General features: G+C 39.3%; 1 protein-coding gene across 1 annotated transcript; it reads right to left on the bottom strand.

The window, feature by feature from the left end:
* Positions 1-2,608: 2,608 nt before the first annotated feature.
* Positions 2,609-14,326, bottom strand: hsd11b2 (hydroxysteroid (11-beta) dehydrogenase 2). The gene is made up of 5 exons (XM_051116155.1): positions 13,806-14,326; positions 8,133-8,345; positions 5,441-5,626; positions 4,233-4,370; positions 2,609-3,551 (listed from the first exon to the last, which is right to left on the bottom strand). Exons 1-5 carry the CDS (start codon positions 14,077-14,079, stop codon positions 3,118-3,120), a joined length of 1,245 nt encoding a protein of 414 aa, XP_050972112.1. The 5' UTR covers positions 14,080-14,326; the 3' UTR covers positions 2,609-3,117.
* Positions 14,327-15,028: the final 702 nt, after the last annotated feature.

Below are 15,028 nucleotides of genomic sequence, written 5' to 3'. Positions count from 1 at the left end.
GTGTGGTGCGACATTACTGTGGGTCCAGTTTAGTAGACACAGCATTGTCTTTCAGTTTCAGTCTTTCTGAAAATCCTGCATAGAATTGTACCTTGTTTGTAAACGAATCCACGGTAAAATGAAGTGAACAAAAGACCAAGTTCTTACTGACGCGGACTGGAATGTCATTAAAAATAAAGTCCATCCACGCTTTCCTAATGTTGGGATCAGAAGGCAATGCACAGACCATTCTTTGTTTTTCCACAGCTTGGCACTGAACAGCATCTTGTTGTCTTTGGAGCCATCTTTATTGTTCGGCTTCTGCAAAGACCTACATTTGCCTTTCTCGTTATTCACAGTACATGTGCAAATCGGTGGGCGGGGCTAAACAGGCAGTGATGTACACGGACCAAAATTATAAACACAACACTTTTTTTTTGCCCCCATTTTTCATGAGCTAAACTCAAAGATCTAAGACTTTTTCTATGTACACAAGAGGCCTATTTCTCTCTTTTGTTCACAAATCTGTCTAAATCTGTGTTAGAGAGCAGAAAACCAGTCAGTATCTGGTGTGACCACCATTTGCCTCACGCAGTGCAACACATCTCCTTCGCATAGAGTTGATCAGGTTGTTGATTGTGTCCTGTGGAATGTTGGTCCACTTCTCTTCAATGGCTGTGCGAAGTTGCTGGATATTGGCAGGAACTGGAACACGCTGTCGTATACGCCGATCCAGAGAACCCAAACATGCTCAATGGGTGATATGTCCGGTGGGTATGCTGGCCATGCAAGAACTGGGATGTTTTCAGCTTCCAGGAATTGAGTACAGATCTTTGCAACATGGGGCCGTGCATTATCATGCTGCAACATGAGGTGATGGTCGTGGATGAATGGCACAACAATGGGCCTCAGGATCTCGTCACAGTATCTCTGTGTATTCAAAATGCCATCAATAAAATGCACCTGTGTTTGTTGTCCATAACATACGCCTGCCCATACCATAACTCAACCGCCACCATGGGCCACTTGATCCACAACGTTGACATCAGCAAACTGCTCACCCACACAACGCCATACACGCTGTCTGCCATCTGCCCTGTACGGTGAAAACCGGGATTCATCCGTGAAGAGAACACCTCTCCAAAGTGCCAGACGCCATCGGATGTGAGCATTTGCCTACTCAGGTCGGTCATGACAACGAACTGCAGTCAGGTCGTGACCCAGATGAGTATGACGAGCATGCAGATGAGCTTCCCTGAGATGGTTTCTGACAGTTTGTGCAGAAATTCTTTGGTTATGCAAACCGATTGTTGCAGGTTGTGAGGCCGTGAGATGTACTGCCAAATTCTCTGAAACACTTTTGGAGACGGCTTATGGTAGGCAAATTAACATTCAATTCATGGGCAACAGCTCTGGTGGACATTCCTGCAGTCAGCATGCCAATTGCATGCTCCCTCAAAGCTTGTGACATCTGTGGCATTGTGCTGTGTGATAAAACCACACATTTTAGAGTGGCCTTTTATTGTGGCCAGCCTAAGGCACACCTGTGCAATAATCATGCTGTCTAATCAGCATCTTAATATGCCACACTTGTGAGGTGGATGTGAAGTGCTGACTAACAGATTTAGACAGATTTGTGAACAATATTTGAGAGAAATAGGCCTTTTGTGTACATAGAAAAAGTCTTAGATCTTTGAGTTCAGCTCATGAAAAATGGGGGCAAAAACAAAAAATTTGCGTTTATAATTTTGGTCAGTGTAGAAGCAGGCATTGATCTTCTGCGGAGGCGGTGTTTATCCACACTATTACATCATGGAGTGCCACATTCCACAACCTGTCGTTTTGGCAGATTGGCTTCAATATAAGCTGTTTTTAGACTAACAAGAAACTTTTGAGTTATAGTAGAATGACCTCTTATATGTCAAAGTATCAAGGGAATTTTGGGAAATCAAGGGAATTTTGGTTTCTTAGTTCTTAACCCCTTTAAAAAGAAAAAAAGTTTTAATGTTCTAGTTCAAATTAGGATATTTAATTAAATATTTAACCATCTAAGTAGTATATTAAATTAAAATGTACATTTTGCAAAAATTACTACAGAAAAACTGTAGTGCACTGAAAAATCAATGATTCTTTTTAGCTCCGTCAAATCTGGCTTGTAAAACTGGTTTGATTACACAAACTGAAGATTGCAATTAGCATAGCTTCATCCAATTGCTAATTAACACAGCAGTAGTGGGTGGCTGGGTTTCAGTACAGCAATTAGAGAAGGTCATTCACAAAGATCTTTGACCAGCTAAAGGCAGCCATTGTTCATGTTCTCTGACAGGAAATGCAAAAACACACAGTTTGATTATTTAAAAAGTCAACTTTATTATACTCTAAGAATGATCAAGTGAACAATTTACATTTTTTCTTTTTTTTTTTTCTTTTCCATATTTGTATAAAATTCACAGTTTAAGTGATTTAAGAAAAAAATGGCATACACCAAAATATGTGACATCGAAAAAAATTAAAAACAAATATAACAAATGTAAAACTATGGAGTGAAATTCATTTAAAAAAGGACTTCTGACTTTCAGCCCATTGGTCACTTATCTAAAAAAAAACAACCAATAATATTTACTTGATGTTGCACTCTGACCACATTTGACCCTGGTTTGATCATAATAACATTATCATCAGCCTCTCAGTGCAATATGAAAAGAGAGCTTCAGATGTTCACCTGTTCATGATCATCCATGCCTTAGCGAAACTGAAATTTCACACCAAACTCAGTATCTCCATGGCGAACACCTAGAATTTATGCCTTCTGCGAATTACATAAACCTTATACTTGTTATCTGTTTGGATTTTGCCTCACCTGAGAATTTGTATTCACTATAAATATGGCCTGTGGGCATGACCTCTTTTTTTATTATTATCTTCATGAAGCTCAAGAGTGTCAACTGCCTTATAAGCACTGGGTTTACCATAGATAATTTGGTGCATTTCAGTGATCCCCTCAAAATATTACACAATATATACAACAAAAGAAGAAGACAAGAGAAAAGTAAAGTAAAACATACACATTGGAAACAAATCTCTATAAGTAGATCACATTAGTGGTGCTAAAGGATGTTTTCACACTCTTTACCAGAACTAATCAATAATCTTTGCGCAGCTGTTGTTGTTGTTGTTACTGTTATTCATGTTCTCCTTTATGCTGTTGTTATTGTCGTTGAGGCTCAGGTCTTGTTGTTTCCTAAGGGCACGAGGCAATACTTTCTTCTGTACAAAGAGTTTCTGGAGGAACCTGTCGCTGACGCTCAAAGGTAAGTAGCTGCAGATGAAGTACATAAGCGTTAAACCCGGCCCGGCGTAGTATCGCACCTGGGGTTGAGGAGAGAGCAGTGCATCCACAATGGTGTTGATGACAGGGCTCAGATCCTCATTGGCTGTTTTCGCATGACTCTGGAAGAGCTCCTTGGTCTCCAGCAGATATTCTTCCCCATATTCTTCTAGAAGGCTTGGGGGCAAGTTCTGGATCAGGTTCTTGTACTGTTTCTCCCAGTACTCCGTGTTACTGCTCTGTCCTGCAAGATGAGGAAATGACAGAAAGCATGATGCAACATGAACTGAGGAAGGTGGGGGACGTGCACAGATTGGAGACATAAACAGGGGTCTGGGGACAATTTATTCAGTTATTTATATTGTAATTCCAGACCTGCATTTGGCTGGACTATCTGTTCAGTCGGTGTGTAAAGAAAGGCTTGAATGTCAACTCAAAACCTCACGGATCCCTGAGGCTCAGATGTAAATAAACTTTTTTGTCTAAGAATATCTGATGGGCCCTTATACTAGGACATAGCAGTTCTGTCTTTATTTAATTCAGTTGTATAGCTTGTGATATCAGTAATAAAATAATAGTGTATGTTTAATAATGTAGTGTGTTTAGAAGGGGAAGAATTAAACGGTTCGCTTCTTGCCTGTACTTTAATTTGCATTACGTTATAAACCAAAGTCTATAAACCAGTTAAATGAACTAGATGTTAAAAAGGTCATCTGCAGTTTATATGCCAAATTGTCCATATAAAGAGCCTTACACTTCATCAGGTAATTTGCCAAAGCAGTGTGTGTTTTATGATGACGGGAAGTCAAAATTTGTCAAATTACAGTATAACCGCTGTGATGACTACAGAGAATGGCAGTATACAGATAAGTGAATCATAAAACTGGCATATACAATATATTCACGCTGTAAAAATGTTATTCACCTGTCTTAAAGGCAGAAGGTAGGATGGTAGAGAATTTGACTCCCCATGGCTCCTGCTCATGACGAAGTGTGTTGATAAAAAGATTCAGAGCAGCTTTCGAAGCCCCATACGAAGCCAAACAAGGGAAGGGATGCTCACCTGCAGAAAAAAAAAAAAAGTTAAATATCGTAATCACAATTTACAGCACTGCACATCCTTGAACATCTTAATGAGCTGACTGATATGATAAAGACAGTAAAACTTCTACAGTATGTAAGATGAGCTACCACTGCCATTCCAGAAGTATAACTGTGCTGTTTTTGAAGGAAGGAGTGTCATGCATTGTATGGGTAATAAAGACATAAAAAAAAGAAGGGCAATGAAAACCAAGCAGCTCTGTGGAGGTTAATTGCTGATTGTGACTGTTTATAAAACACGTGGTTTTGCCTCAAGACTTTGCGGAATAAAAATGCTTGTGTTCAAATCACTGGATGGATGTACGGGATGATTTACGACAACAAGCTTCCTGTAAGCCCTCTGAGAGAGTGACTGCTCATCTCTATTGTGACAGTAGCTTCTGCTGCTCATGACGGCTAAAACATTTTGCTTTCTTCTACAGTGAGACTGCACCGATGGAGACATCTTTATTTAAAAGGGCTGTGCGCCAGTGTTTACGGAGAACTCAACGGCGTCCTGCGCCAGGCTGTTACTCATAGTATCACACAGTTTTGGCACAATGGCAGTAAACAAATAGAGACAAAATCAGGGAAGCCAGGCAAAGCTAAATGTACACCGATTTCCCCTAATGACTAAATTCCATGCTGCGTTAGCTTGAGCAGAGAGCTGAAACTGTTAGCAGACACTGGAGTAGGACGGAAAACAGGTGGATTACAGTTTGGGCTCCGACTGGTGTTTGGTTAGGTGTGATGGAGCCACATGGAAGGCATGAAATAAACATCTGACTGACAGAGATCCATTTATAAGCACTGGCAGCTTTATGTGGATGGCAGAGAGAGAAGAGAAAGTGACTTCTAATTAGATTTAGCACTGAAACAAGAACCCGAAAGCACTCATAAAAGTGTCACTATGCGTGCAATTTAATTGACTCTTTCTTTTCTTTCTCTTTTATTAGCGGTGTAGTCTGAGGAGAGTGGCTTGGATAGATAATATCTGTGTAAGTGCACTAGCTGAATGGTTAGCGCTCACGTGTATGTGTACGCGTACAGTACCTGAAGGGCTGGAGATTGTCACAATCCGGCCTTTAGACTGTCTGAGAAGCGGTAGGAAGGTTCTGGTGACGGTGAGTGTTCCAAAGAAGTTGACCTCCATGCATCCTCTATAGTTGGACATGAGGGAGAGCTCAGCATCCCCGACATTCACACACCATCCAGCGTTATTAACAAGCCCCCACAAATCTAGAGGAAAGAAAACATGCAATACATTATAGGTTACTTTTAACAGACGCTCCTTTTAACAGGAACTGGGAGTAAGGAAATATTAAATGAACCACAGTTCAGAAACTTCAGGAACTTGTGACATCTAAGTGCATAAATGTGTTGGATGTATTTGTCTTCAAAACACAAAATACAGCCTTTGTCGCACATTTCCAACCCTGTCTAATGGATTGTCGAAGACCATCTGGAGAACAGAGAGTGGCTTAGTACAGAGGGATCGAGTGATCTGGGTTTTTTCTGCTGATACGGCACAGAATTGTTTGTGAAGACAGCATGTGATTTATGTCTCCCTGGTTACACTAGAACCCGAATTTGATACCTGGTTAAATAAGAAGGCAATATGTTTACACTGAAATGTGATTATCTTCACCCTTACCCTTAACATGTATTTGGTCAATAGATTGTGGAAATAGTAACACTTCAGAATAGGGAACGCATATTAACTATTAACTAAGAGTTTTCCCTAAACAAACTCCATATTTGTTGCTTATTAATAGTAAATTAGTTGTCAAGTTTAGGTGTAAAGTAGGATTATCTAAAATATGAACATGCAGAATAAGGCATTAATATGTGCTTTAATACTGATGAAAAGCTAATATGCTAGTTATATGCATGCTAATAAGCAACTAGTTAATAGTGAGAATTGGTCCTTAAAATAAAGCATTACCAGGGAAATAACCAGTGCCTCAACCAAGAAAGAAAGTGTGAGTTTGTTGAAAACTATACACACTTAAAAATAAAGTACATCCATGGACAAAAAGATTCTTTGTAGAGGAAGAACTTTCTTCTTCTTTACAGGAGATCTGTCTTTAAAGAGCTGTTCAGTGAAAGGTCATTTGGGGAACTTCAAAATGGTTCTTCTATAACTGTGAAAACGACCTTTTGGAAACTTTTTTTGAGAATGTATATGAAAAAAAAAAAAACATATTTATGAAATGTGACCCTGGACCACAAAACAAGTAGCACAAGTATATTTGTAGCAATAGCCATATGTATGGGTCAAAATTATCGATTTTTCTTTTATGTCAAAAATCTAAGAAAACAGATGCCAAAAAGGATGTTAAGTAAAGATCATATTCCATGAAAATATTTTGTAAATTTCCTAACCGTAAATATATCAAAACATATATTTTGATTAGCAATATGCATTGCTAAGAACTTCATTTGAACAGCTTAAAAAGCGATTTTCTCAATATTTTGATTTTTATGCACCCTCAGATTCCAGATTTTCAAATACACTCTAAAAATTGCTGGGTTAAAAACAACCTAACAACCAGCGATTGGGTTGTTTTGGGTTACTACCCTGAAGGTTGGGTTAAACATTTAACCCAACCGCTGGGTCAAAACAACCCAATCACTGGGTATGTCCATCCAGCGCTATAGGTTGTTTTTAACCCAGCAGTTTTTAGAGTGTAGCTGTATCTCAACCAAATACTGTAAACCACACATCAATGGAAAGCTTATTTATTCAGCTTTCAGATGAGGTATAAATCTCAATTTCAAAAAATTGACCCATATGACTGGTTTTGTGGTGCAGGGTCACAAATACACTGTAAAAGTTTTTACCAGTTTCAACTTTAAAACTTAAGTTTAACAGCTGCCTTAAAATTTTAAGTTAAATCAACTTAAAAGTACAAGTCATTTCAACTCATAAGTTAAACCAACTTAAAAGTACAAGTCATTTAAACTTATTTTATTGTAGTGAGTTGAAATGACTTGTACTTTTAAGTTGATTTAACGTAAACATTTAAGGCAGCTGCTGAACTTAAGTTTTTAAGTTGAAACCGGTAGAAAATGTTTATAGTGTATGAGATGTGAGCATTCAAACATGTGTTCACTTTTCCCTTAGTTTAACATCGAAAATGAAGAAAATAAAGAACAAAATACTGAACTCAGGACTGTGTGTTCTGAAAAAGCAGCATGGAAAATTACAGGTTTTTTTCTGATTGGTCCATAAGCCACCTGGCGCTGTGGTGTGTATGTTTGAAAATAAAACAGCCCCTTGATGTACTGCCAAATTATACACCACCCTTCCACCCTATCCCCTCCTCTTCCCAATACTTTCTGTGAGATTAAACATCCAAGTTGGTCACACACAAACAAAAAAATAAAATAAAACGCGCATATCCAAACCAATGGATACCTCACTCCACCAAATTTCTTGTAAAATAAACAGCACTGACAAAACATTCCCGGTAAGCACAAATTAATTGATTTATTTACTTTAAAGCTAATTCAATGAGGTGCACTGATGTGTTGATAGCATGTATCCAAGATTTGGTTCAACAAAAATGTAAATGGAAACCACAAGCTGTTTAAAGTTTATTTAGGTTAACCAAGAGTTGCTGGCAGTTTTCAGAGTATACAAACATTCATACAAGGTTATTTCAGGTTCATTGTGCTCAAACATGTTGAACTGTGATTATGTGTGTGTATTTTTTGGCATAGTGCAAAAGTAAATCCTCACCTCTCATGCCAAGTTTGGCCTTGGTGTCGAGCAGGGCTTGCTCTATCTGCTGAGGCTGGGTGATGTCTACCTGCAGGAGCGTAAGGCGTGATGAACAGACTCTGCGCAAGTGCTTGGCTCCCTCTCCGTCCAGGTTCAATACGGTCGCGAACACTTCAAACCCCATGGCATCTAACCGCTTTGCTGTAGCATTACCAAACCCTGAATCGCAACCTACAGAGACCAGAGGGAAACATGTGAATGTTATGCCAATCCAAACACTTGCATCACAACAGCAATATTATCATCACCCTAATAGCTTTTTTTGGATTCATTTTTGAACACCTAAGCCAGTTTTAGGAGACTTCCTCATATGGGACAAGACTGAAAACTCTTAGGAAGCAATTGTAATCTCTGAACACCTATAAAGTTCAGCAAACCAGAACGGTACAACAGGAAAACAAAAGTACAATTATATAAAATCTTCACCCCACATCAAGTTGCGTGATGGTATGACCCATCAATCTCTATACCATGACTCGATTATCTCTTTACACTCTAGATTACACACCTGAAAGATTGCCGTTAGTGTCCTTAGATTTGAGGACAATGTCCTTATGGTCCCAGAGGACATCGTGGTTTGGGAACTGTATTACAAAAATGTTAAGAATGCAAATGAGGACTGTTTTTAAAAGGTGTGTTTAAAACAAATGCTGCCATGGTTACAAACACATGCACATGATCTGTCACGCACACACATTTACACAGAAGTGGTGGCAGGGAAGGACACATTAATAAAATCTAATTCTAACATCCGATCTTTATGAGGGTAATTTGAGTAGAGATAACACATAACCCCATTGGAACTTTACCCCCAACAGGCCGAAGAATGCTAAAAGAAGACAAAAAAAGGACAATAACAGTAGACTGTTCTTTTCCTACCCCTGATGTGCAAGTTGTTCTTGGAATTGAACGACAGATTCTGGAAACAAAAGTGACATGAATAGATACACAGACATGAATATTTCTCTCAATGTGCGGTCTACAACATAATTAACCCGCTGGGCTTTAGAAATGAATGTTTTCTGGGATTGCCAGTTTTTATAATCTTTGTTCTTTTAAAAAAATGACTGTTAGGAATTTTGTTTCCATCCAAACTAAACTTATTCCACTCCACATCTCTTTTGTTTGGCAGGAAGGTCAAAGTTGTAAACCTAAAAAAAAAATAATAAAACAGTGATGCGTAAAAATTCTTTATAGACTGTCCAGAGGTCAGTGGCCTCACTTTTCACCTCTAATTTGTGAATGTGTGGCAAACAATTATTCACCAGTTATGATATCAGTAGTTACTCAGTGTACAGGGAGATCAAACACAATCACAGCTCTGCATTTTAGATCAGCTGTTATCTCAAGGTCCTCTGAGGACATGCACATATCTGTCAGTGCACCCCTCTTTGTCAATGTGTTATCCGTGAAAGATACACAAAGTTTTTTTCAACAAACACACTGAGTCTGCAAAAGGAAGGGGCTCGAGAAGGGGCAGCTAAGAACACAGCAATCAAAACTAACAGACTTTAGCTGATTATTATTCAATTTAACTTTTTATCATCACTCTTCAGATTTATTTATTTTGCAGTATTGCCCAAGTCTGTTTTTCTCAGCCAGGGGTGCATGTTTTCCAGCAGGTACTTAAGAGGGTTCCAAGTAATTCTAATTCTGGTAATTCTAATTCTTTGGTAATGCTAAAACTGCGTGGAAAAATTTGTACTTTCCATTTAAAATAAACAAGTGAAAGCCAAAATGATCATCACACAGGGAAATCTGCATATTAGTTGATATTTGTTTTTCCAAGACGGCTCCAAAGTGCCAAATTTCAGACAAACGGCACCATACTGTGAATATTCATGCCTCAAAAAATGCCTGTTCTGTACTTTTGACAAAGCAATACAATGTTACACTGTTTGGATTACTAGTACTAATGCAATTACAAACTAAAATCCTTGTGCACTTATTGCATGCATGCTATGTGCATTCTATCGAAATTTTTGCAATTATGATCTGCAAAGTGAAATCTGAGGAATAAATTCTAGAGTAATTTGTGGAAGAATAGACTGAGGTCTGTGCCAAGTAAATCCTTTCTGAACTCTCCCTCCGTGATGCTACGGTTAAACCTTTCTTATCTGTTTAACCTCTTCATGTGACCTCACCATCTAGGCATGGCGAGAACGCCAAAAGTGCCCCTCCTCTACCTTCTTCCTCCAAATATTTACTGTGCGCTGTTATGTAACATCGATATGGGTATTATTAGACATCTAGGGTCTAGCATATCTCATCCCACACTCAACTAGCCTGCATTCTGGAGTTGCTCCAGGGACATTGGGTAAGGAGAAGGCCTGCCAGAGCCCTGATGAGCCACTTCTGAATTCCCACACACACACACACGCATGCATGTGATCGCCGTGAAGCCCACGGGGCTTGCAGGACAGTCGGTACTGGCAGTGTGTGCTGATCAGTGAAGCAATATGTGGAACTTCCCTGGCCTCAGTGGAGAAAAAAAAAAAAAGATAAACAAGAAACAGTGAGGGTGATGGAGAAACAATGAAGCAGAAATGAGGCAGACACACACAGTGGCCCAAAAACTTTTAATTTTTAAATATAACGCTCAGATGCAAGGCCTGAAGGGCTAGCATTCAGGTCTCTGAATGATGTGGGATTAATCGTGCTTCCTCCTGCTGTCCTCAGCATGTAAACACAATAAATGTGCCTCATGCTAAGCGATCAGATTTCCCACTGGCCTTCATCACACGTACAGACTAATGTCACTTGGTACTTAGTAGCTCATTTCGAGATCCGGATTGACGTCATACTTTTCAAAGAGATGTCGGGGTTCTGAAGAAATTATAAACTGATTGATCCATCATAACTCAAGTGAGGACAGTCATATAAAGCAAATGATAGGGCGGACAAATGAAGAGATGAGAGCGTGTGTTTATTTAACACCAGAAGTTCACACCTTCGTGATGCTAAAACCTGGTGTTAATCACAGCTTAGTTCAATCAACATGATTTACCGGCAACGTGAACTCGAGAGAAAGACAGCAAGATGTGAATACTCAGCTAGCTACCAATGCAGTAGTATGAAAGGAGGAATTTCTCATTTACAAAGAACATAAATGTGTGTGCTGTTCCTTTTATTGGGCAATTTTATGGAAATCCTCCTTAACAATAAACACATTTTTATCAAAGTAAGCCAGCTTCATTATGTAGAAGGGAAACGTTCTTTGAGAAACAGACGCCTCCGATTAATTAGGAGTCAGGGTTACAGAAGTTTACATGTTGGGAGTTCTGGCATCGTGAGCATTACAGTTTAACATTATATTCCCAAAGCTGGTGATTAACATGTACAAGGTGTACTGGCCTTGCAATCTATAGGCGTTTTTCCAGCGCAACTCTAGCCAAACTTACGACTTTAGTTTGTGTAGTCAGCCAATTCTGTAACCTTAACCCCCTGCCTCACAGCAATTCAAACCCTGACTGTGCCTTTCTGCTGGCTTCGTAAGAGGTTTACAGGTTTTCCACTTTCTTTTGCTTTTTGGCATACGAGTGACTTTGAGAAAGGTGATTTAAGAAAATATGACGACCATCAGAAATATTACTTCAGAGTGTGACACCATTATATGCTAGCTGGTACTAAAGAAACAAAAGAAAGGAAATGAAGAAAACAAAATCAAGTAGTGTGCTCTGTGCCAACCTCAGAAGAAGCTCACGCTGGTTTTGTGTACGTGTATTAAAACAAGTAACGAAAGGGGTTGATTGGGTTGATGGTTACCATGCCAATAGACGGCAGACAGCTTTGGGGGATTTAAGGAACCCATATGAGTTCTTTCTGAGAAACCCACATCCATCAAAGGGATATAAGCTGCCTTGGAGTAACCGACTGAACTTAACCCTTTGCCCTGCCACTTGAATCAACTGAAGGGAAACGGATATGCCTGTTTGTCATGGCAGCTTAAGGGAAAAAATTTATTTAACGGCACCCAACCCAAGGAGTCTGAAGGATAATACACCATAATGTTTTCATTCTGAAAGCTAAGGATAATAATACAGCATGCAGACGTTTAATTGCGACTTATTATACACGTGCATACGTACATTATAGTACATTATCAGTTACTCAGGGTTCATCTTGCACTTGTACCTCCCAGTTCTTCACATTTTTTTGCAGGGTTTGCCTCACAGTTGAAGAAAATGCTGAATCATTAGCAATCAAGCAATTGTTTATAGCTGTTTAGGGTTGTTTTGGGCTTTAGTGGATAAAGAAATCATACTGAACAGAAAGATACGTGCTTAAATGAAGTACATGGCAACCGAAGGAGCTTATGATCCAGATTAAACAGGAGTTCTAAAACCACTTAACCGTCGAATAAATCAACACATAATTGCCTTTATTCCACAAGGTCTGAACTAGCAATTCCACAGTATTGGTCAGATTCTTTTTTTGTCTTTCTTTCTGTTTTTCTTTTTTTTTTTTAACAGCTGCTGACTGCAGATCTCATACATGCACACGTACAAACACATTTAATGAGAACTTTTATTGTTTAAGTATTTCTAGGATTTGAATATGAACATTATTTTATCTGTTTAATAAGCCATTTTCTCTCGCAGACAGCTGGCAGTTTTAAAAGCTTTGTGATTGGACAAAATGTGCAATGCACTTAGTGTGAAAGAGGGATGGTTTACCCACTTACTGCAACTACAGAGGTCTCAAAAGAGCACTTAAAAAACAGTTCACAAGGTGCAGAAAGTAGAGAGCTCTAATTTGTAAATGAGTTTTAAGTACCCCACCAGGTACAACACAGCAGCTCTTTGATTTGATTTATGGCTTACGCTGCATTTTTGTTGCATAAGATCATTTAACTTAGAATCAGATTAGCTCAGCCAATTAAGAAAAAGCCAAATCATCTTAGAGTACTCTCTAGTTCAGCGGCAGGACACAATTTAGAGGTTACCTCACAACACATCAGACAATCTGAATATCTATCTTACAAATATCTCTCAAACTTGGCTTAGCTTGAAAAGAAAGACACATGACTGATATCATTTACGTCATTGCCATAAAATATGGGTCAGTACTGATAGTGAGGTGAACATTACATCCAGTTCAGCTTGCTAGAGTCTATAGATAAAGAAGGTGGTTTTACAAACATAGTACATTACTCAAACATAAGAGCACAGGATGTTTTGCGAGGTAGAAGTGATTCTAATAGGGAAAACTAATTAATATGGGACATCCCATGTAAAATCATACCACGTGCTTACAAGAAGAGTACAAATTTGTTGCTCATTCAGTCACAATACAGGTGGAACATGTACTCATTTTAGCTCTTAAAGTTGCTGAGTCACCAGACACAAAAGCAACAGCAATCATTGTATAATTGTGGCAGTTTTTCAAAACAGAATCCACCCAGGATGACCTACATTTCCCAACTGTTTGTACAGTCTATGCTTATCATTTCACGTGCATTTCAGGTCAATGCATAATGATCCTCTGAGTCAGCAGTGAATTAAAAAAAAAAACAAAACCAAAAGAAAAATGACAAGCACTAAATAGACACAGTCTAAAACTATGACACACGTGCCCATTCATATTATGCTCTAATTTTGCTGATCTTTTTTTTGTTCTACTATTTCTTACCTGTGATGAAGACTGCCTTGCCTTCAACTGGCAGGAAGGGTTTGGGGGTGGCCCACGTAAAGTACAGCCAGCAGGACACACAGAGGACCAATCTTGCCAGCACAGCGGGCATGCACAGGGCACACAGTCTCTCCAGCAGCAGAGTGGCACCCAGCCATGCCACCACTGAGGGCATGGCACCGATATGGAATGCCAGAAACTTCTTCACCGCTCCACCAACAAAGACGGACATTACGCCGATGTAAATCCAGAAAGACACTGCAAAGTCTTCCATTGTACTAGAGGTGGAAATGCTTTGTACTCTCTCCCTGCTTCTTTTCTTTTGCTTTCTGTCTGTCTGTCTTATGCTGACACTGGCACCTTTCCCTCTTTTCCCTCTCCCTCTCTGTTTGTCACTGTCTCTTTCTCAAGTGGGATCACACTTACAAATGAGCAACCATGTGCCTGCTCGGTTCCCTACGATCTTGAGCTCACACACAGCTTACACGTTCCAACTCAGAGTAGGAGAGTAAGAGCTAGTGAACAGATCCGTCTGACTGCTTGTGTGTATATATAGTGTACTCTGCAGGAGAGGGGAGGGACTATGCTCAAGCAGATGTAATCAAAGCCCAATGGCCAAAGCTTTGCAACACTTCTCGTACCCCCTACCCTTGCACCCCCCCCACCTCAAGGTACATACGTTTGTCTCCTTTCCAACAAGGCACAAGTTCTTTATGTTTTTGTTGTTTTTTTACACAAAACTCTTTTTGTTAGCTTCAGCAATCACTTGTGAAACTTTCATTTGTAACTAATCAGAATTGTGTTGAAATATGAAAAAGACATCATTTAAAGTGTTAACTTTATCAAATGTAATAACGATCATTTTTTGTAAAGCTGATGTGTGCTGCATAAATTAAAACTGACTTGACTTGAACTGCAGGTCTCAGTTACATGTGACTGGTTGTACTACATATGTTGTACGTGGGTTCCCTCATGCGCACGTGTGGTGGCTTTGGGTCATGTGACTGTCTTTCCTCTGTGATTAATCCATGAAATGCCCCTTTGATGTGTTTTGGCATCAGTGTTTGTGCGTTACAAGCCCAGCAGGTCTAATTTGCTGCTCCTTTCAAAGTGGGACTAAACAAATGTTTGTTCACAGGAACGTACGAAAAGAAGCAGCAGAACAAGAACGAGACAAAAAGTACGCCTGGCAGATGAAAAGCAGAGAAGGTGTTTGTGTGTGT

The sequence above is a fragment of the Labeo rohita genome, chromosome 7 (genome assembly GCF_022985175.1).
Source record: "Labeo rohita strain BAU-BD-2019 chromosome 7, IGBB_LRoh.1.0, whole genome shotgun sequence".
Lineage (NCBI taxonomy): Eukaryota > Metazoa > Chordata > Actinopteri > Cypriniformes > Cyprinidae > Labeo > Labeo rohita.
The sequence above is the reverse complement of the archived record's forward strand: the minus strand, read 5'-3'. Positions and strand labels throughout refer to the sequence as shown.

Bases quoted from the DNA above. Each gene is read 5' to 3' on its own strand.
- hsd11b2 (XM_051116155.1), bottom strand. From the start codon at position 14,079: ATGGAAGACTTTGCAGTGTCTTTCTGGATTTACATCGGCGTAATGTCC. The intron at 4,371-5,440 runs GTACTGTACGCG...TTTTTTCTGCAG, and splicing joins GACAATCTCCAGCCCTTCAG to GTGAGCATCCCTTCCCTTGT. The intron at 3,552-4,232 runs GTGAATAACATT...CTCATCTTGCAG, and splicing joins ACCTTCTGCCTTTAAGACAG to GACAGAGCAGTAACACGGAG.